The 24,807-nt window shown below is 35.2% G+C and overlaps 1 protein-coding gene across 1 annotated transcript in view; it reads left to right on the top strand.

Moving 5' to 3' along the window:
• The first annotated feature begins 8,571 nt into the window (after window positions 1-8,571).
• Window positions 8,572-24,807, top strand: part of LOC149215462 (pectin acetylesterase 8-like) — a 66,204-nt gene continuing 49,968 nt past the window's right edge. The window contains exons 1-5 of the mRNA XM_089389724.1: window positions 8,572-8,698; window positions 8,775-8,857; window positions 9,221-9,350; window positions 9,437-9,516; window positions 9,610-9,696. Of these exons, the coding sequence (XP_089245850.1) occupies window positions 8,572-8,698; window positions 8,775-8,857; window positions 9,221-9,350; window positions 9,437-9,516; window positions 9,610-9,696 (507 nt within the window). The remainder of the gene's footprint in view (window positions 8,699-8,774; window positions 8,858-9,220; window positions 9,351-9,436; window positions 9,517-9,609; window positions 9,697-24,807) is intronic.

A 24,807-nucleotide genomic window follows, 5' to 3' on the forward strand; every position in this document is an offset into this window, starting at 1 on the left:
TTGTGTTAAAGTAGAAGATATCTGACTTCTATTTGACGATCTGCATTCGTGAGGCATTCATGAAATCTTGCAAAATGGCTAGGAGGGATCTGGCTTCCTTGAGAGTAGCTGGACAGAACATGATGATGTCATCCAAGAGCTATTGATGAGTTAAAGGAAGGTTGTTTCCCCACATACGAAGGCCCTTAAATTTTCCTGCTTGCACCTTTTCCTTTACATATCTTCCTAGCACTTCAGCTGCTGATATGAACAAGAAGAGGGAGATCGGGTCTCCTTGTCTTAACCCCCTTGTTTCATTGAAGGCCTCAGACAATGCTCCATTTAGGAGGATTAAGAAAACAGGGGCCCATATGAGGGAATAGATCCAATTTATCCAACGAGGGTCAAAGCCAAAGGCTTTCAGGATACTTTGGAGGTAGGTCTAGCTTAACTGATCGTATGCTTTCGATAGGTCTAGTTTGATCATCATTCCTTTGCCTTTGAGGTTCTTAAGGGAATGGATTGCCTCTTGAGCTGTTATTATCCCATCCAGAATTTTCCTTCCTTTGACAAAACCAATTTTCTCTTCGAAGATTACTACTAGGAGGATCGGTTTGAGCCACTTTACCATTATGGTTGAGAGAATTTTGTAGATTACATTGCATAAATCTATAGGTCTAAACCCCTGCGGCTCTTCAGAGTGGTTAACTTTTGGAATAAGAGCTATAAAAGTTGAGTTTAGGGCAGGATGTACCTTTTTTGTTCTTCTAGATTCTTCCACTACTCCTAGGATGTCGTCTCCTAGAATCAACCATGTTGCCTGAAAAAATTATGTCGTGAATCCATCCGGACCCGATGCTTTATTCTTTTCTAGTCCTTTGACTACCTCCTCCACTTCTTCCAAGGTAATAGCCCTCATTAGTGCTAGGTTCTAGTCCCTACTAACCAGCTGAGGGATATGCCTAGTTATCCTGTTTATTTCTTCTACCATTTTAGGATTCAGTTCTATCATGATATTTTGGAAGTGATTGACCAACAGGTTCTTCATATCATCATTTTGCACTAGCTAGTTTCCTTCCTAGTCTAATAATGAAAATATTATGGTATATTTTTTTATGTTGAATCATTGCTTTGTGGAAGAACCTAGCATTCCTTTATCCCTCCCTAAGCCACTGGACTCTCAATTTTTGTTTCCACAAGATATCTTCTTTCTTCTTCCCTTCCTCCATCCTAGTCATAAGTTTTCCTTCTTCCTCCAATAAGGATTCTGAGCGACCATTTGTTATCATCTATTGTTGCACTCCTTTCATCCTTGCCTTTAATAGTTCTTGGTCTTGTTGAATATTCCCAAATTATTCTTTGTTCCATTTCTCTATTTTACCTTTGAGTTATTTCAGACGTAGTTGGAATGTATGCATTTTATTCCTCCCTTGTTCTATAGTTGATCTCCACCATTCCTTCATTTTTTCTAAGAAGGTGGGTTCACACAACCAGAAAGCTTCGAACGGGAATGGCCTCTTGCTATGCCCTTGTTTCATGTCTACTTACAGCCTAATCGGTGAGTGATCAAATCCCATACATGGCAATATTGATGCTTCATAATATACACCTCTACTTATTAAATTCTCCATTGCCAAGAACTTATCTAATCTTGATGCGATTTGGCGGCTTCATCCTCTTCGGCTATTCCATGTATATGTTCCATTATTGCTGGGAATATCTACTAGATGGAGCTCTTACATATCCCTGAACTATTCCATTTCAGGTTCTTCCCTTCTTATCCCTCCCTTTTTTACCTCCAGTGAGGTTATCAGGTTGAAATCCCCTTCTATTAACCATAGTTTTTCTGCATGCATTTGGCTTAATTTCCTAGTTCTTTGTGTAAATTATTCCTTTTCCCCAGGAGTATGCAGCCCATATACTACTGAGATTATGATACACTCTTTTGTCCCTATATTTTGAAATCGTCCAGTCAGGGTTCATGACATTCCTATCCAATGATCTACCGTTATATCTTTCGGGTTCCATAGGATGGATATTCTGCCTACACTTCCTTTTTCATCTAGTGCTACTACTTCGTATCTTGGTTTCATTTTCCGTAAGATCTCCTCTAGTTTTTCTCCTTTTAACTTTCTTTCCTATAGGAGAACTATTTGATGCTTTTACTTTCTCAATAAATCTTGTAGGTACCTCTATTTTCCTAGGCTGTTAAGGCCCCTTATATTCCATGATATCACTATCATTGGTTAACTTTATTAAGTTGTTGGAATACCGCTAATAGCGGTACTACCCTTCCTAGGTTTACCAGCATCTCTTCGATTATTTGGATTGACCCCTGTAGATTTCGTCTCCCTCTTTTCTTGCCTCCTTTACTTCCGCTATGTTGTTCCTGGGAGTTTTCTTGTTGCATGCCAATCTTCTCTACTATGTGTACTTGTCCCTGTCCTTGGTTAGCCTTATATTGCTAGAAAGTTTCCTTGTATAATTTCTTTTGAACCTCTAGAATGAATCTTTCGTCAGCATGTCTCCACTCATTTAAAAGTCTTTTCCATGCTAAACTCCTCCCTTCCTGCATATACTTCCATTACTATGAGATCTATTCACTCCCTCTCTTCATTTTCTGTCAGATCTATTTGGGATTTCCTCTTTGGGGTTGTTTTTTATTTACCCTGACTACTCTCATGTTCTTTCTCTTAATAGTCCATTGTTTCTGTCTCATTTTTTGTTTCTTCTCCTACTTGTAATACCTCATATCTATTTTTACTGGCCTTTTGGTTTTGGTTATTGTTTCATGGTTTTTGATGCACTTTTGTGGTCTTTCTCTTGTGCATGACTTCTTTAAACCCCTCATTTGCCTCTTCTCGGGGTTTCATTTTTTGCTCCTTTAGATCCAACCGTTCTTCTCGGTTTAACAGACATTATTTGAATAAGTGGCCATACTCATGACACTAGTGGCAACGGAACGAGATATGCTCATAATCCAAGGTCTATTGCCATATTTCGTCAAGATATTCTAGTTCTATCAATTCAGGGATGGGCTCCGAAATATTCCTATGATCCTATCATATGAAGTGTATTGGCCCCTTCATGTGGTTTTTGCTATTTTGAGAAATCTTCCTATTGCATTGCCTATTCCTTCCAGAATTTATGGGTCCCAGAAATCCATTGGGAGACCAAAGAGTCGAATCCAAATGGGGGCTACCAGGAATTTCTCCTTATCTGGGTTATAGATTTCTTCTCAATATCTCGTGAATATTCCTGCATTATAATGAAAATATGGACCGTTTTCAAAAACTCTTTCCTTACCTTGCAGGTTTGAAAAAATTACAGTGAAAAATCCTCTGGCTCTGAGCCTGAGTTCTACACGGGCTTTTGGTTTCCATTTCTGTTGGATCCACTTTATTAGGTCCTTCTTCGTCATCCAAAGGCCAATGAATATGCATATCATTGCATGATACTTCATGTAGCTACGATATTTCCCCAATTTGTTTAGTGGTATTACAAATCTATTTTTCTCAGCTGCACATGGAAGACACTTCCCTCTACTTCTTGCCTGCCATCTAGCTCGAAGGGCAAGACTATTATTAGGGCCTGCAGCTTCCAGGGAGCTTTTCTAGTTTATTACTTTCCCACTTGCATCGCCGATTGTTACATTCTGGTAGGAGGGGATCCCCCCCGGCTGGAGCTTGCATGTCTCTTCCTTCTGTCAGCTACCAGTCGTATATGGCAGTGACTCTGGAATTGTTAGGGTTTGTGAAGGTTTTCAAAACCTAGTTGTGCTTTGTCTCTTGGAGAGCTCGATCCATTTGCATGTTATTTCTAACTATAATCCCTTTTTCATTATTATTCATATTACTAATAAAAAATTATTTTAAATATTCCCTATATATTCCCATTTTAAAGAATAAATTGGAATGATAGAATGTGAGAACAGAATTTAGAATGCATGCTTATTGGATTCATTAGGGAATGAGGTGATTGGAGGAGGTGACCCTCTTTAAAACTCCTTCTTGTAACCCTGATCCTACATTGGCTTGGGTATCATCCAAGAACATTTGTCCTCTTAAAATAGGGAATTCCTTCAAATTATTAATGCATGTAATAAATAACTTGATTCATGACCATAAGAAAAGGCGCTAGACTAGAGTTTAAATAATTGATTGATAACTAGACTCGAATCCCCAATTACCTTAACATGGTTCATACTTTTATAAATTTCCATGTTCATATACATCGATAGTGTCATTTGTTCCACTCTATTCATAGTGGTTGTTCCTAATCCCCAAGAAAACATGTTTTTTTCTTTTTAACTGGGGAAATGATGACCCTTTCCTCTCTTGCCACCCCTTCTATTTTGGTAATCATCAAATCATATCTTCCAATTTTGAATATGAGTATATTTGTAATTATGTTATGCTCATGAATTCATCAGAAATATTTCTACACTTGAATAGATGTTTTATTTTTCAAGTAGAGTTGGATAATATAGATAAATAAATAAATAAAATAATAAATATAAAAATATGTATAACTGTGAAAACCAGGACAATGGCACAATTAAACAAGGAATTTATTTGAAAGTCGGGTTACTGGTTGGAAATGTTCTCAATAATGTCTATATCGTGTTGTTGGTCCTATAAAATAACTAAACAATAGTTGAAACCATTTATTTTTGCAAATAAGAAGGGCATATCGATGGATGGATAGATAGGGAAGAAACAAATCACACCTTCATGAATTAATGAATTCTAATTTTGCGTTGCATTATTCTTCTCGAGCCTTGTGTGCCTTACAAAGAAGTATTGGAGACCATGACTCTGCATGATGGTTGAGTAAGTTCCACCCATACTCAAAATGTTGATGTAGATAAGTTGTGTGCCTTGAAAGCAATGCAGTTATGAGATTGAACAAAATTTCCCATCCCAAGTAAAATGATCCATACCAAAGTACACTGAGACTACTGGATGAATTTACAAACTGAATTTTTCTTTGTGTTACAGAGGAACAAAAATGTTGACACCTAATCTTAATGGAAGAGATATCAACACTTTATAAACAATTACTACTTCGTTAATCATCCCACCAAGTCCTCTAATAGTATTCACAACCTCATCTGCAAAAAGAAAAAACATTCAATGTCTTATTCTTCATTCATGTTTAAACTTTCAAATTGCATTTTCTGTGTTTGCAGCTTAGCCATCTTTACCTTTTTGTCTCCTTCATATATTCCTTGAATCTTGTTCAGAATTTCTTTAATTGAGTCACACTGCATTACCTTGATCATCTTTGAATCTAAAAAACCACTTAGAATGGAATTCATTACTCTAACATTATTTACATTTTTTTTTCTCTCATTTTTATCTATTGAAGAAATTGTTGGAACTTTATAATGATCTACCATAAAAAGTCAAAATTTATCACCAAGAGACCTCATATACACACATATCATTATCTTCCAAAATGCATAATTTGTTCCATCAAAGGGTGGGTATCTATTTGATAAATAATTATCTTTACTAGCCATTTTTCCCTCTAAGATTTACCTTCCAATGGTTTTCTTATGAAGGAACTCACTCTGATATCAATTGATGGATTCGCAATTTTACTAAAAGGGGAAAAATGAATCAATATACTTTTTTTTTTACTTATTTAAACATTCAAACATCATAAAACACCAATCACATAAATGAAAAAAGTAACAAAAAATATATGTGGAAACACTAATGGGAGAAAACCACAAAAATTCTTTATATGAATGATCTTGTAGGCACCAACCTATAGGAGACGCTAATCCTCTCTACTTCCTTTTAGGAACCAACCTTTATGAGACATTGAACCCATATACTACTTTGTAGGAACCAACCTAGAAGAGAAATTAATCCCGTTTGTTGTTTTGTAGGGATCAAGCTACAGGAGTCATCAATACCCTTTGCTAATTTTTAGGCACCAACCTAAAGGAGACATCAACCTCCTATATTGTGTCATAGAAACCAACCTATAGAAGACAACAATCCCCACGTCTAAAACTATTCCTTGGCACCCATTAGGGGACTTTTGAGGTCTAAAATGGGCCTCCTAAGAAAAATATACAACCAAAATAAACTTTATAAGTACCTATAGGATTCAAGATGGCGATTTCAACCATGGGGATGATTCACCATTTTTTTGAGTAAAAAAGTGAAAATATTAAAAAATAATAAAATAATAAAAGTACTTTTTCAACTCTTATTTTCATCTTATCTCCCAAATGTTTTACTTAAATTTCGAGTGGGAGTACTTATTGGATGCAAAATTTAATTCCTAATCCAAGAAGTACCCATGTTCCATATTTTCGATGGACCTCACTACATAGAAAATGAGAAATACATGAGAAACGTGATTGTAATCATGTTTTTCATGTATTTCTCATCTTTCGTGTGGCATGGTCTATTGAAAGTATGCAACATGGATAATCCTTGGATGAGGAATCAAATTATGCATGTAATAAGTGTTTCCGCTCAAAATTTTAGTAAACCCATAGGGAGATAATTTGAAAATATGAGTTGAAAAAATGGTTTTTTCTTTTTTCCCTCTAAACATTGATGATGTAATCTAATATTATTTTATTATTTTCACTATTATTTTATAATTTCCTTAGGAGGACCATTTTAGACCTCAAAATTCCACCCCTATGAACCTATTTCACGGAGTATGGTTGTTTCTTCACAATATTCGTTAGTTGGTTCTACTTTCACGAAGTATGATTGTTTCTACTTTTATTATAACCAATATTTCGTGTCTATTTAGATGATATTTTATTTTTATTTTTATTCTAAAAGGTACATTGTCAAGTTCAAGTTGAGCACAGATATACTTACATAAATCCTTCACATTAGGGTGTAGAATGAGCCAATAGGTTCAATAAATAAGTAAACATAAAATTTAGCACATGTGCCCATGAAGTGCACTTCATTTGGCGATAAATGTGTTATGATGTATTATATAAACCATGAGATTAAATTTTCAAATACAATCAAACTAACAAATATTATTTTTTACCACAATACAACATATTTACATAGAAAAAATAACAGAAAATAATTAAATATTTATTTAATCAACAAATAAAAATACATATATCTACTCACTTCTAATAAATATGATTTTTTTTATTATAAGTAATTTCTCACTTATAAATATACTTTATTACAATATCTGAAATAATATATGAACTAATATTATGAATTAAATATTACATTTTTCTTTATAAATGATTTCTCACTTGTAAATAATATCCTTTATTATAGTGCCTGGAATAATACCTAGAATAATATAATGAGGTAATATTACAAATTAAATGTTACCCAATTGTCAACGCCATACAGCCCAAAAAAAATGTTAAATCAATTGACTTCTTCTAAAACATTATTAAAGCATGAAGAACCCACAATATTATATACTTTAAAGAAGCCACAATATTATATAATCTAATTTAAATAGATTTTCTCTCACATTTAACACTTCTATTTATCCAACTAAATTTCCAAAACATAGATTTTGAACCAGTTTTAATTATTAGCTCTTTATGTTCCATTTTTGCTCATCAATCTAGATTTCTCAAACACTATCTTTACATTGTATTTAATTGGCTCCTTGGACTCTATTCTCACCATGGTTTACTAATGTTATTGCAGGATTTAAACTCAGATTTTTTTTAATATAAAAAAATTCATAGCAAATCCCCAGACAAAATAAACATCTTTCACCCATGTCGCTGAATTTGAGAGGTTGCCTGCAAGACAAAAACTGCCGCTCATGAATCTAAATGGCGGACAAGACAAACAAATAACTTTCGTGGAAATTTCAAACCTGCTCCAATTTTATTCTCGTAGAAGAATACGCTGATATCAAACAAATAATTAATACAGAGACTATTACAATATTATTCTCGGAGAAGAATACGCTGATATAAAAAATATAAATAATACAGAGACTATTCCAATATTATTCTCGGAGAAGAAGATGCTGATATCAAAAATATAAATAATACAGAGACTATTCGAATATTATTCTCGGCGAAGAATACTATGATATAAAAAAAATTAAAAAATAGAGAGGCTAATTCATGATTGTAACCAATAATAAGGGTATTGGGTGAGATTAATTGTAAATCAATTTTAAATACTAAAATTTCAGAAGTTAGAAGTTAGAGTTAGTGATGGGACTCGTTTTTATATTATTTATATTTTTTACACATAAGTATATATAGGTATATACTAATGATTGACGCTTAGAAAAAAATTTAAACACAAATAAAACTACTTGCAAATCAATTCCAAACACTAAAACTCCAAAAACAGACGTATCATTCTACCACTCCATACAATAATATTAATTAAAAAAAAAAAACTAAAATCATGTTGGTTTAAGCATTAAAAAAAACTAAAATCATGTTGGTTTAAGCATTTAAGAAGCACTGACTGAACTTTCTCGCAGCGCTGGTTGATAATATTTGGTATGTTTAGGCATAACTCGCTCTCCAATATGGTTAACTCGCGGGGATCTGTCAACTATTTTTTCCTTGTAGTATCTGTCATGAGAATGGCACGAATAATGGATGCAGACATACTCCAGAGTGGGGAATTTGTGATAACAAATGAGTTGTCACTTTTTGATTCGTCCAATTTGACACTCTATGTAAACATCACTGTGTTGCAGGACGCTGTAGCCAAAGGAGCTGGTAAGTGTATTTGTGTGCGTCTCAAAATTTTAAGTTGATTCCTGACCAGAACTAATAAGGCCATTGCTTATTGCAGTTTGTTTAGATGGAAGCCCACCAGGGTACCATTTAGACCGAGGATTTGGATCTGGAGCAAACAGCTGGCTTGTTTTCATGCAGGTCAGTAATCTGTCTCGTTATTTTTATATTTATTTATTTACCAAGGTTGTTTTTGTCGATTTAATATTGGTATTTTTTTTTGTTAGGGTGATTTTTTTTTGTTATATATTTATTTACCAAAGTTGTTTTTGTCGGTTTAATATGGGTATTTTTTTTGTTAGGGTCATTTTTTTTGTTAGAGTGATTATTTTCATTTTTCAAAAAAACATTTTATGTTTATGGCAGATTCCAGATATTATTTAACATCTTTATATCGATTGCAGATTCAAGATATTAAAAAATAATGTGTTTATGACTTTTAAGACTCATCTACCTTGATGCAATTGAAGTCTTATGATTTATCTAGTGCAAATTATTACGCAGGGTGGAGGATGGTGTAACGACACAGCATCCTGCTTGAACCGCTCTCACTCTGCATTGGGTTCATCTCTGTACATGGGGGAATCAATAGCATTTACAGGAATTTTAAGTGATGTTCAAACACAAAATCCAGGTATCTCAAGGCTATACTCTAAAGAAATGTGATGATCCATTGGCTTTTTAAAGGATTTATTGAAAGCAGAGAAAACTGTTGAACAGATTTCTATGGATGGAACCGCGTTATGGTTAGATACTGTGATGGGTCTTCATTCACCGGAGATGTGGAAGTACTAGAGCCGGTATGTCAATTTCAATACATAGGTGAATAGGAATTTTAATTCTCATAATCCTATACCAATGGAAACTTCTGTATCTAATGAACAGTATTTCAGGGTATCGAACTTTATTCGAGAGGACAAAGGATATGGAAAGCTGTAATGGAAGATCTTTTGGCTCAGGGAATGGATAAAGCAGAACAGGTACGTTTTCAAAAGTCAATATTTATTGAAGTATATATTTAAATGCCCAGCCATTCTGAATCTGATGGTTAGAGAATATTTATTATTTTAAAAATATGGTAAAGAATATATTTTAAGGGTTATTTATTTATCTAATAAATAAAAAAATAAATTTATACATTAATTAAAGTATTTAAATTTATTTAAATTAATTGAAATAGTTTTGATTTAATATTTGTTATTTTGTTAATTAAATTCATGAATTAATATATTGATCAGGCTGTTTCTATATGTATATATAGGTATATGTATGTATTTTTATATTGCAATTTGTATTGTTGTTGATATTAACACCTAGAATTGTGCTCAATCTTTATTGACCTCCAACTATTTATTCTAAAAATTAATTCAGTTCTCTATATATAGTGAATGCTTTTATAATTGGATTACTTAATGTCAAATCAATATTTCAGCTCATTGGGAGGAATAAAATCTTTGAAACAATTGAAGTTCTAAGAACTAATATAATTGGGAAAAATAAATTGTTTCATTTGAGAATTTTCTTATGAATAAAATGCTTGAAACATTTCAAATTCTAAGAACTAATATAATTGGGAAAAATAAATTGTTTCATTTGGGAATGATTCTATATGGGGATAGAGGGATTTAACCCTCAAAATTTATAAAGCCAATGATTTTTCCCACTAGTGCAATTTGCATTATTGTTGACATTAACACATAGAATTGGCTCTATTTGTATCCACGTCTAACCATTTATTCCAAAAATTGATTCAATTATCTATCTATAGTGGATACGTTTATAATTGGATTACTTAATGTCAAATTAGTATTTCATCTCATTGGCATCTATCATATGAATAAAATGCTTGGAACATTTCAAGTTTCAATTGCCAGTTTCATCTTACGTTATATAAAATTCCAACTTTTGAGGTGTAAATAGAGTGTTCTATAAATATAGTATTGGACCAAATTAGATTCATTCCTTAGAATAACTTCCATTGATTCTTTTCACCTATCCCCTTTCTATCTTAGGAGAAGAAACATTGCCTCCATGAAACGGATTAGGCTCAAGAATACCCATTGAAAATATCCTAGGGTTCCCTTGCATTTTAAGATATGACTTTGTACATCTCCATCCCAAGGCTCAATTCGATTGGCTTGTAGCATCTACTGATTCTGACATATACCATTCTCAAAGAATGAGACCATATCTTGATGTAATCCTATTATGTGATATCCATTAATGTTTTTCAATGGTTATTTGTTCAATATTGGTTTGGAGAAATTTCCACCTTTAATTCCCTTCTCTTGTCATCTTTACACCTATCCCCATTGAATATGATTAGGAATCATTATATTATTTCTCCATTTGAAATGCAATGTTATTATCCTCCCCTAGTTGATTTGGAAGAGTGAGTAAAACAATCCATATCAATTGACCCTTACTTCCCTTTTCTTTCCCTCGAAGGAATCTACATGTAGGAAAGCAATGTTATGTTGTAATTGTAAACTAAATTATGTCATTAAATTTGATTCACATTATAATAGTTAGGATTCCAAAAGAACCTATGGATCTCATACTAATGAAATGAGGAGTTATATTCCATTGAGCATAATTACCTTAGAGGTTAGGGCATCACACTTGTAATGTGATAGTCATTGATTTTATCTTGATAGCTTGCTCTTTTTCGTTCCTCTCATTCCCATAATCCATAGGATGAAGATGGAATGGAGAATACTCTTACAATCATTTGTTGGTTCTGTCATGCCATGTCACTTACTCCCAACTAGGAATTGAATGAATGAAATGGTTGGAGCTATTAGGATCTATAACAAATTGAAGAAAGATCTTTGTTTTCCATATAAAAGAATTCCAATATTATTCATATGGGTTATACTATTTCTTTTTGTTAAGCTTGGCAGATCCTTCTTCTTCATTATAAAATAAGCAAGTTACAAGCACATAGAGTGAGGTTAGGTGGTATCGACTTGCCCATCAGGAAACCAAGTATGTTGACCACCTAACCGCATGATAAGCCATACACTGACCAAAAATATTGAGTCTATCTATCCAAGTTAGATAAGTTTGATTGTCACGTCCACATCCATATTATTTTTTCCTATATATAAATATCACCGTAAATTGGAAATTAAAATCTATGTGCATGAAAACTAATAAAAAATAACCGAAAGCTAGCATTCTATCCATCGTTCTCGGTGGAGGCCGAAGCGACTGGGGTCGGATCTTTAGCACTGGAGCCTCGCAACTCTCTTTGTGAAAACAGGCAGGGGAAGTGTCTCTCCATGCGGCTAAGGAGACCATACTATTTCTGTAATTGAAATTGTAGTTTCTGAAACTCTTGTTTGTAATTTGAGAAATCCTAGATGGCAGACATCCAAATTTTATCCATGGCCTTTCGAAGGAGGCATTTCATCAGCCAATAAAGATGTAGGGCCTATTTAAATTTAGTCACTCTTCCTTTAGTGTTACCCGAATCCATAACCAGGAGCTTCTAGTCCTCTAGATCAGGTTCATCCATGCTCACTTGTCAGTGTATGTCTTCCTCCCATTTTTCTATCATCCACCTGATCTCTTCCTTGGTGCCTTCCTTGTACGCAACAACTGCTTCAATTATCAACTTGGCCGCTAGTTTTCTACCTCGGCGTTTACCCGTAGTGCTTGGTTCAGCCTCAGCCTCGATCTCCTATGGCCTCTTTCCTTGGCCCTTACCTTAACCCGGTCTACCCATTGTCGCCTTGTCACGGAACCTGTCGGTCAAATCTTGAGGATGGCCCATAACTAGCCTCTGTACTCTTTGCATCTGAGAATGATTACCATTTAGTGGACCTAATATGGGAACAAGAAAACATGATTTCCATAACATTATGTTTTGTATTTCCAACACCTGAAGACTCTGCCTTTTCACAAAATCTTCCACCATTGGTTCATTTCTATAACCCCCAAAATGCAGGATCCCCCACCCAACATGACCATGACCTGCACCCTGGTAACTTTTCCCAGCAGATGCCCCGACATGCCCATTTCTTTACAAATGTTTCAGTCTCGGCCTTAGGATCGAGGTGCCAACAATGGACCAACTATATATATTATAACACGGTAGCCAAGCTGATGGGTTCCAATTTCCGCACCTCCCTTACCCACTGTTTTATGACCATTCCCCATCCCCCCTCACTCATCACAATTTTGGCCTTGCCCTAACTAGCACTGTAGTGCAAAATCTAACCCCCGGGCTGCAAGAGGCACCCAACCCAAACTCTTCTTGCCTCTCGACTTCCCCTCAACTAGCCAAGGCCGACATGGCTAGCACTTAATTCATGCCAATTCCTAGACTTTAGAAGACCCCTACCCATGAAAACCTCCCCACTACTAGCTTTCCTCAGGTACTTGTCATCGACCCTCACGAGCCAGCCCTACCAATTACCCTCAACACCCATGGAGAAAACCAAGAAAAAAAATTTCATCAAAATATAGACATTGATAGCATCCCAGCCCCTAACCCCCAAGATTGCCATGCAGATAAGACAAAGGTATTCTCCCATACATCCACCCACCCAATGAAGCCTGATAAGCTCCACAAGAGAAAGTTATATCCCATAACAGATTGATACCAGGGAGGAACCCATGGAGCTAGGATTATTCTAGCAAATGCCTGACAACATGCATATCTCCCAGCTAGAATTACTTTCGCCCACAAATCCAGTGCCCCCAATACCCCAATTATCAAACCAGACATAGGGAATCATGGTGTAGTGGATGAAAAGCTAGTTTACATACCTGATAGCCAATGTTTGGAGTCGATGGAGCCCCCGTCCCTTCCCAAGCCTCTACTCCAGTCTTGCCTTTAGTACCTCTACTCTTTCAAACCCTGGCCTTCTATCCTTCACCATAGCTAGTAAACTTTCCCAAATATGTTTGTCACCTTCAGGCATTCTTGTTGTCTTAAGCATGTTGAAGGCCACCACACCCTTTGCTTCAAGCGTGTGGTGGGCAATGGAAACATTTCCTTTTGTCCTTATCATAATCACTGCCTTAATGGATCTATCTGACAACTCACACCCCCATCGGTGGCATATGGGTTATACTATTATTACTTCTTCTCATAACTATTTTTTAATTAAATAAGGAGCTTCTATGTCCAATTATTAGGGATCTCATTTAAAATAATATGTCATCTGAAAATATTAACAAAGCTCAATAGTAAAATGTCATGCTAGGAGTAACTCCATGAATTTGAATTTATTTGCATTAAGGGACAATATGAATATATACAAGGAGAGAGATACTATTGGGTTTCATCTCCCAATGTTTCTTCGTCTTCCAACTTCCTTTTATTTTTACTATTTACAATATTTACATCAATTTACCTAATCCCAAATATTAGGTGTCAACATTCCCCCCATTAATCTGAAGGGATGTTGGTGAACTAAACATCATCTTGAATCTTTCAAACTTTTCCCTTCTAAGCGCTTTGGTGAAGATGTCTACAATCTACTCATTTGTGGAACAATGTTGTGGGTGGATTGTTTTGGCCTTAACATGATGTCAAATCATATGGTATTTTGTATTGATGTGCTTCATTTGATCATGGAACTTTGGGTTCTTGGCCAACTTTATTGCAGAAGTGTTATCAATCAAAAGAGGAGTTGAGTGTGTTTGTTTCTCCTACAAATCTTCTATAATTTTCTTGAGACACACACTTTCCTTCATTGCTTCAACTACTGCCACATATTCTGATACAGTTATAGGATCTGTCGGAACTAATTGTTTGCATGACCTCAAGGAGACAACTCCTAATCCAAGACTCTTAACATAGCCTGAATTAGATTCTCCATGTTATGAAACCAGCTCACAAAAAGATAGAAAAGATAGTTGAACGCCTCAGAATTCAGCCTCTTCGAGGGGGAAAACTCCTTTACATTACGCAAATGAATAATTCTTGGATGTTATAAATGACAAGACCTCCTTTCTATATATAGGAGTCTAACGATTCATAATATAATCAGAGCTGGCATAACAATAATAATGTAAGGGCACAATAATAATAATAGTGGGCTTTTATGGGGCACAATAGTAACAATATGGAGACTACATGGGTACAACAATATAATAAGGAGGTTGTACTAATAACAATAAGGGGCTACACTAGTAGTATAATGGCCTAACATGCCCCTCTCCTTCAAAAAGTGTTGTCCTCAATGCTTGAGTAGTTCTTGATGCTTCTGTAGAATATTCTTGTCCTCCCCTGTGGAATCTTTAGTGGGTAAGTTCTTCAACTTGATGAGATACTCTGAAATTGGTCGATTTCGTAGCTGTCGGGTTCTTGTTTCTGTGACTGCTCTAGGTTCTAATATGATTTTTCCTTCCTCTTCAAGTTTTGGCAATATTGTTTGAATTGGGATCTTTTGCAACTTTTGAATGAGTGGCCACACTTCTTCATCCTTCTTCCATTCATCCCTGACTTCGTTTATCCAATTTGGTTGGATAATAGAAATAGAACAAAACAATTCTTCCACATCCTCATCCTTTCTTGAGAGTGCATCTGCAGCAAAAAAATTCTTCCCTTTTATGTAGATGATGCCAAAGTCATAACCTAACATATTTGTGACCCATTTTTTATGTTCTTCTAATGATAATATTTGTTCTAAAGTGTATTTAAGACTATCATGATCCATCATTACCTTGAAGTGTCTTCCCATTGGGTAAGGTCACCATTTCTTAAGTGCATGTAGTATTGCCAACATTTCCTTCTCATAAATAGCTTGCTTGAGATGTAACCATAAGAATACCTAATCACCTACATCAAAACATTTTTCACTGCGATGTTGATCTACCTGTTTTTTCATTCGATTCTACACCAAAGTGGCGTTATCCTTTAAAAGTTGGAAAAATTGTTGTTGATGCTTGATCTGTTCTTTTACTACTTGAACCATTTTCTTCTTGACATGTCCTTCTATCTTGAGATTTTGAGTGGTAATTCTTGCCAATGCTTTACAAGATATGGTCGGATTCATTTCTTCTTTCTCTGGGGTTGGGTCCTGGCATATATCCTCTTCTTTTGATGTTTCTTGACCCTTTTCTTCCTCCTCTTTATACTCTATATAAAATAATTTATTCTCAGCACACTTATGACCTTTAGTGCATTTCTATCACAATTGCAACAAAGCCCTTTTCCTCCTTTTTCTTCCAATTGTTGTGGTGTAAGCCTTGCAGGTTGTGGAAGTAGGAGAAGAAACACTTCCATAATTATAGTCATGAGTGGTGGGATTCCTTGTTTTCATAATTTCGCTTTCAATTTTTCTTGCCAACTCGAATAACTCCTACAATGAATCAGGTTCCCAAAAAGAACCTCATGTTGAACGTTATCCTTTAAAGTCCCTATGAAGACATCAATCCTTTGCTTCTCTGGAGTATAATTTACCCTTCTATTCAATTTTTGAAAGTCTTCAATGTGTGTTTTCATTGAACCCTTTTGTTTGAGATTTATCAATTGGCTAAAGAAGGAGTTTCTCTTTGTATCCTCATAATGTGTTATCATTTCCTCCGTGAAAATAGACCACGTGACAAGTGGTTTACGAGAACAAAGCCCTTTATACCATAAAAATTGATTCGGTTCTAAATAATTAGATGCAATACATACCTTTTATAACAATGGTACACCATGTAGATAAAAGTATTTCTCCATCTGTAGTATCCAATTTACCAGATTCTTGCCATCAAACTTCCTCATCTCGCTTTTTCTTGATTTTAGGAGCTTGATCTTAAAACAACTGTAACACTGTAATTTCAAATCCTCCAGTTTTAAAATCAAAACCTGCAGTAGCCCTTTGTGTCCTCTTTCCAATGCCACCAGTCTGATCCAAATTGGATTCTCCAAGGAAGAGTTATGCCAAATCTCCCACGGCGACCTAATTATAGACTGGTTCTATAACCTCTTACGAAATTTCAATCTGATGCTCAGAGAGAAGGTTATGATGATTTTCCCAGGTCAACTATTTGGAATGTAATTTGGAGGTCTGCGAAAACCCTAACTTCCTTAGACTATATCTTGAAAAATATAGTGAGACAGGATGTAAAATTAGGAGCCAAGGTTCAGACCCGTTTCGTCTCAAATGGGTTTTTTTCTTAGCTTCTGAAACTTGGTATCAAAATTGTCATAGCGAAAATCCCATGATGACCTATTTGGAGCAGCAAAACCCTAGAATCTACAGCTCTGATACCAAATGTTATGAAACCAGCTCACAAAAAGATAGAAAAGATAGTTGAACGCCTTAGAATTCAACCTCTTTGAGGGGGAACCTCCTTTACATTACACAAATGAATAATTCTTGGATGTTACAGATGACAAGACCTTCTTTCTATATATAGGAGTCTAAGGAGTCATAATATAATAAGAGCCGACATAACAATAATAATGTAAGGGCACAATAATAACAATAGTGGGCTTCTATGGGGCACAATAGTAATAATATGGGGACTGCATGGGTACAACAATATAATAAGGGGGTTGTACTAATAACAATAAGGGTTACACTAGTATAATAGTGGCCTAACACTCCAGCTTCTTTACCTCTATCGAAATCTGAATCAGAGCATGCTTGAGTCCAAAGTCTTGAGTTCCCTTCAAGTGCTTTAGAACTATTTTTGTAGTAGACTAGTGATCCTCACAATGTTTTTTCATAAACCTAGAGAGGATTCCAACATCAAATGAAATGTATGGTTTGGTAGTATTTAGGTAGTTGATACTTCCTACGAGTTGTCTATACTTTGTTTCATCCTCAAACTATTTTCCTGCAGTCGATGTGACCTTTAAGTTTTTTCCCATTGGAGTAATAAAGGGTTTACACTCAACCATGCAAAACATGTTTAAACACATATCCAATGTACTTCTTCTAAAAGAGGAATATAAAATTCAGATGTTGAGTTACTTCAATACCAACATATTAGTGAACATAGCTAAAATCTGTCATTTCAAAACATTTCCTCTGTTCTTTCTTTATGGATGCAATGTAGCTCTCTCTTTACCCGCTCATCATAAGATCATCTACATAAAGAAAAAGATATACAATTGTTTTTCCAACTTTCTTGACAAACAAAGTTGCATCATCAAGATCGTAATGTTTGAAATTGAGTTTCAAAAGATGCTAAGTTAACTTTTCATACCAGGATTGTGGTGCTTGGGCCATACAAGGATTTTACAAGATTGCATACTTTGTGTTCCTGACCCTTCATAACAAATCCTTCTGTTTGGGACATAAAAACATTCTCTTTTAGATCTCCATTCAGGAAATCATTTTTTACATTCATTTTTTGGACTTTCCAACCATTCTAAGCTACCAAGGAAAAGAGTGTCTAGATGGTAGCTTGTTTTTCTATGCAGGAAAAAATCTCCTCATAGTCGACCCCTTCCTTTTGTGCGAAATTTTTTTCCACAAGCTTAGCTTTATGCTTGTCGAGTGAGCCATTTTCTTTATACTTGTTCTTGAAGACAAACCTGTAGCCTATTGGTTTGGTTCCCAATGGAGGATCAACCAACTTCCAATTGCCATTCTTGATCAAAGCATCATATTCTTCATGCATCGCTTATTTCCATTCATAATGAGAAGTGACTTCTTTGAAAGAAGTTGGTTCAAAATATGTAGACAAATTCAGTTCACAGACATAAGAAACATCCATATCAATAGGTGAATCAAGACTTTCTACATCACCTCCATTTTTTCTAACAAAGCATCTTGTTCCCCTTTTTCCAACCACATCAAAATGAACACTTTCAAGTGCCCTTGTCAATCATTTTGGAGGACCTTTCCGAGATGGTCCAGTTGCTTAGTTGATTGACATGGGGTTGAATCAAGATTTAATCTCCCAATTTTATCAATCACATCACTCAAAGTGTCATCAGTGGATGGATCGCCCCTTCAATATGTGGAATCTCATTATCAAACTCTTCAAAAGACTTTGCATGTCCGAATATATCCAAGAGATTAAGTTGTTGTTGAAAAAAATTGTCAGTCTTGGAAGATTCAAGAAAGATCACATCTCTAGATATTATAAACTTCTTATTCACTTCAACATAGAGATGGTATGCTTTGGAGGTTGTTGATTACCCTAAGAAGATACATTTTCAATGCCTTGCATTGATTTTGTTTCTTTGTTCCTTAGTTATCAAGGCATAATAGGTAGAACCAAAAACCCTAAGATGCCTCATCGAAGGAATATGTCCATACCACATTTCATAGGGAGTATTGTTTTTTATAGCATGAGATGGACACCTCTTCTTTATATACACAACACATAGATTTCCATCAGCCCAAAACACCAACTTAAAATTCTTGAAAAACATCATCGAACATACCATATTTAAGATTGTATTGTTCATTCTTTCAGGTACTCTATTCTATTGGGAGTTATAAGTAGTGATAGTTTGATGTTGATCCCATGTTGGCGAAGATAGTTTTCAAATTCATTTTAAGTGTATTATTTTCCATTATCAGTACAAATAGAGCCAATATGATATTGTGCATCATTTTCAATCCATGCATGAAAGTTATTGAATGTTTCAGATTTGTTCTTCAATAAATAAAGCCAACACATTATGTTGTATTCATCAATAAAGTTCATCTTATATTTATTACAATTTTCAGAAGGAACAGGCATTGAGCCACATAAATCAGAATGAATGAGTTCAATATTTATATGTTCTCTGGAATGAGAATCATGAAAAGGTTGTTTGTTCTGCTTTCCTAAGATACAATCATCCAATTGCTTAAGTTTCCTATGAATTTGAGGTAAATCAATGACACCATTTTTATTCAATTTACGAAGGTTTGCATAGTTCAAGTGTCCAAATCTAGCTTGCCATAAAAGAATTGATGGAAATGTACCTTCATCATAGTGAGAAATGTATGAAAATTTATGTGCACGAGTAGAGGTTCCTTGCATCTTCAGAAGTCTTTCTTCCTCTATCCAAGTCATTACAAGTGAGTGATCTGATGCTTTCTTCACCTCAACCTTGCCATCAAATATGTGAATTGAGTGTCCTTGCTGGTGGATGTGGACCAAAGACAACAAGTTTCTCCTCAACTCTGGCAGGTATAGAACATTTTGTAGAAGAAAATCTAAAAGTCCAAGCAGTTTGAGCTTGATTCTGCCAAGACCTGATGGCTTGAGTTTTGACTTGCTTGCAAAGTATACTGCTCCATCAATATTGTGAGTGAATTCTCCAAAAAAATATCTTTTGAAAGTCATGTGGCAAGCTGCTCCTGAATAAAGCAATTGAGCATCTTTCCATGAAGCGGGTGAAGCATTGAATAAGTCTTGAGTTACTCCAATGTTGCAATGTACCAAAACATATTAAGAGGACTTAGGTTCTTTTCCTTTCCCTTTACCAAGTGTTTTACCATTTTCTTCATTTCTTTCCTACTTAATTTAGTCCCAAGGAAGCTTACAATTGGAAGCATCATGTCCATCTCTATTGCATCGTATGAAATGAATATCAAACATTTCTCCTTGGAAATGTCTGCCACCCCTACATCTAAAATTATTCCTTCCTCTTCCTCTTCAGTCACCTCTTCCTCTAGAAGAATATTGTGCATGATTCTTCTCTTTTTCTGCAAGGCACACAACTTCTTCATAAGGCTGAGGAGTTTTCTTCTTCCCAAAATCCTTCTATCTTTCCACAAACTTATTCTCAAGGGATTCAAAGGTAATATACTTAAGTTTTCCACTTTCTTGCAATGACTCAAGATAATGTGAATAGGTGGGATATAGTGCCTTGACAAAATCTATGAGAGGAATATCTATTTCAACACTAGTGGATCATTCATAATAGATCTTACTTCTAATGTTAAGGCAAGAGGGTCATCATTTTTCAATTCAAGATTGAACAACTTAATCATCAACCAAACAACTTCAATTTCAGAGTGCGAGTCATACAATTCCTTCAACTTCTTTAAGGATTCAAAGTCATTTGAATATGCCAAAATATATTGACTCACCTCTTCATTTATGAAGGATGCAATCAAGGCATATGCCTTATTGTTCTTGTTTTCCCAAATGGTAAGATCCTTATCTAAAGTGGAGTTTTCAGGTGCATTGTGTCTTTCTCCTTCACAAATCCCTTTCCACAACTCATTGAAAATAAGGGTATGTTTTATCTTCCTGGACCACTCATGGTAGTTCTCTTTATCCGAGAGAATTTCTTCAACTACAAATATAAGTGAATGCATCATATGATCTTATCTATGCCCAAAATAATTACAATGGTTGCAACAAAAGCTTGATGTATTTTCAAAAAATCTGACTGGATATGTCTTAACATAAAATCAATTAAAGTTGTAGTCTCTCAAATATGCCTCCATACTATTTCATTACCATATAAAAGGGAGTGAATGGTACATCTCATACTACAAGAACTTTGTAAACATTATTATTTCAATAAATAAATAATTATTAACTCAACATACTCACTTCATATTATACCATACACACTTCACAACTTAATATACCATATGCACTTCATATTATACCATATGCAATTCATACGATATCACTTTATATGACCCAACGATATAAAAAATTCAACAAAGGTTTTCAAAAGGTATACAACGAATACCATATGCACTTCAACAAACAATTCAGCAACCCATGCATTGCACATCAAATTACACGGTGTTCAGAAAATTAGAGTAAGGAACAATAGCCATTGCAACGTAAAAGGTGAATGCACATGTATATACTTCATCTAGGTCAGAAGTTTCTTGCAACATAGGAATTAACTTAGTCATGACAGAGCCACCGCACATGGAATTTAATGCACCATTTGACTAGCTTTTGTCCAATGCTCAAAGTAAACATTCATGCACAACATTCAATCAATCCAGAAGAGCATACATACATGTTCAGTGCTTCAATCATAGTGTATATAATGCAAACTGTTCCACGCTCACTACACCATATGTATTACAACACCAATCACGACCTTTGAGAGTTTATGCACCATTATTCAACCAATTTAAGCTTTTCAACACAACATGTTGCAATACAATGCCTGAATGCAGCAGGTATACGACCCCTTCAACACATAAAAAAATAATCGCTCCAGAACTCAATGCTAGCTTTCATAGCACAATATTTTGGTATCTGATACAATGCACTGTAAATTTAACTATTCAATAGAGTTATGTGTCTACTCAAAGCATGCATAAACTCTCTCCTACAAATGAAACATACAACTTCCATATAGAGTGCATCAGAGCCTTCAATGCACCAAACACATAGGGATAGATAAAAAGGAATATGACCGATAATGTAGGAGTTATTGGGCAAAAAATGCTAAAAATGGGGGTTTTCTTTTTTTGGGCACCTAATCCTCTATGGGTTAGTGTGGAAGTGGAATAGACGAAGAAAGTCCAAGAGACCTTGGAATGTGGAACCCAACAGTCACACCATGTACTATAAATGTTTATCATTTGTTAATAAAAAACATACTCTCATGTTTTATCTTTCATACTCTTTCTGCCATGTGTGTGTTTAACATGGTATCAGAGTTGCAAGCGAATTTCTGCCCTGCTCAAATTTGAGCCACTAGTTGTGGCCTCTCTGTGCATGTTAGTTTTGCATTCCTGCGGATAAAACTGCCATTATTGTGTGCATGTTGCAAACTGTCTGGCTGACCTCTCTTAGCTAGATTTGTGTTGGGATCTCTATCCACTATCTCAAATAAAAAAAGAAACGCACCTGTACTCCTGACACATCTACCTTCTGCCAGCATAAATTCTTGACTTTGAACAATGGTGATTCTCTGCACATGAATGAATGGCTTCCTCAGTGTTTGGTTATATACCACTGTCTATTGTCTAAACGCTTGTGAAGGCTGCTCTTACGCTTGTGTTTAAATGCCCCTTCGCTCTGCGTCCATATGCCCCTCTTACCTTGGCATCGAAGCGTTTTGTTTTGCCATTCATCAAGTAAAACAAATGTAACTGTAGTTCTAGAAGTTTCCTCATTCCTTTGGAATTCCTCATCAGTTTTAACAAATCCTGCTACTTTCTTTCCACAAAGCTCGCAGTCATACAGTAATTGGTTTCGTTGGAAATCATATCGATGTAATTGAAGTGGGTGTGGATGATCACCGGGAGCTCCATTAATTACGCCAGGTTCTGTTGTGCATGACTCGTGGAGGTTGAAGTTACATTGCGGTCGATGGCAGCTGTATCTGAATCCATAGTCGGATTCCTTGCAACTGTCGCATTGGTATCAGAGCGACATAGTCAAGGAATAGTTGGTGCTTGCGATATAAAGATGTGTTGTGTGTCTTTGTGTTGAACTCTTTTTAAAAGGCTGAGTCTTGATGTCCATGAGAAACTCATACATTGGTTAAAAAAAATGTTAGCTTGAATGCTTGATTGTGACTGAACATTGTTACTCATTTTCTCAGTGCTGGAAGACTGAAGGACTTTACGTTGAATATGTTTGTCGAAATCATTGTTGTGGTGAACGTTAACCTGAATTATACATATTTTTATGTGTTGGAATACTTAATGAGGTGAAGAAATGAACGTTTCCTAACATTGAGATGATCGGCATATATATATGTGTTGATTATGTTGTACTGCATTTGCATGATTGGAGACTGGTGAGTGGTGCATTGAACCTTCATTCGCATGTTGTTTTGCATTATTTGAGGTCATGCCATACATTATATATGGAGACTGATCATGGTATGTAAATCCAAATCGATGTTTCATTAAGGGTTTTTAAAAAAAGGTTGAATGGTTGCATACATAGTCCAGTAAATAGAAAAATATCAACCTATTTTCTGTTGATATTTTGAGACTTGTCTCTAAAGGCTCCATGTTAAGCTGCCGAACAAAATCCAGGATCTATAATGCCGTGTTAAGATTTTATGCATTCAAAACACGTGGAATTGCGTTGAATTTCCACTCTAAGAACTGGTTTTTGAAGCGTTGAAAAGACTGTGCATTGACTATATGGTGGAAATCTTAACCATGTTGTGACTCTTGGTGCTGTGAGCTTGGAATGGTTGGAATGTATGGGTCGTATGCGATGGAGGGAGCAACATCTTTTTTTGTATTACTGCTCTGCATCAAGCATTGAAAAGGCATTAATTTTGGTCATATTTCTACTACATTGAGGCGTTACATTGCAATATGGTGCTTTGGAAAGTTTGAATCGGTTGAAGAATCAACATAGAGACTGGTGCATTCAATTCCTAGTATGCATTGGTCCTGTCATCCTGTACGTTTAACTATTGGTATAATATTTTGTTTATATATGTTGTTTTTTTCCTCTGATCATAAGTTGAATCACTATGGATTAAAAAAAAAAATGAAGATTGTGAATACTCGCTAAGGAACCATTATCACTGTCCTATCGTTAATACTGCCCTTACAACCCATCATCGTGAAGGCCAACCTTAGAATATCAAGGAGGTAGTTTGGGACAAATGTCTCCCCCATAATCACCAGAAATATGTTTCATTCCTTTTCACCTTCCCATATTTTAATAGCAAAGATATTTGTCATTAGCTGCTCCCAGTGCATACCAACATTGTCGTTAGTGAATGAAATACTTGATTGAGCTTTAGCAAATTGATGTATTGGAAGTTATTATAGAATGTTATATCGACTTGTCATCATCTTAAAGATGGTTGGTTTCTTCAATATCTTTATCCAGCGCTCATCAATTCAAGATATATATCTCACACAATTCTAAAAGATACATTGATCACTGTATCACAGAAATATGAAGGTAGACATTATAGTTTTGTATTTGTAGTGTCTTTGGAATGGTTTGTAATAGCCATTGTAGTGCACATGGAAGGATGAATATTAATTTGCTGGTTAAGGATGTATCCCTCAATAATCGTGGGATGGCTTTCATGTAAAATATATTGAATAAAACGACCTTTATTGAAAGAATAATCAAGAGACATGTCAGCTGAACTGTACAATATCATTCATATGAAGTTCATATTTTTGAAACCATGCCATATCTATTTTGAGAGATCTATATAAAGTGAAATAGTGAATAACGCAACAGTTTCTCCACCAAATCTTGATCATCATGACCAA

The sequence above is a fragment of the Pinus tabuliformis genome, chromosome 1_1, assembly GCF_031772625.1.
Source record: "Pinus tabuliformis cultivar Carrire ecotype Pingquan chromosome 1_1, CPIR1, whole genome shotgun sequence".
Taxonomy (NCBI): Eukaryota; Viridiplantae; Streptophyta; class Pinopsida; order Pinales; family Pinaceae; genus Pinus; species Pinus tabuliformis.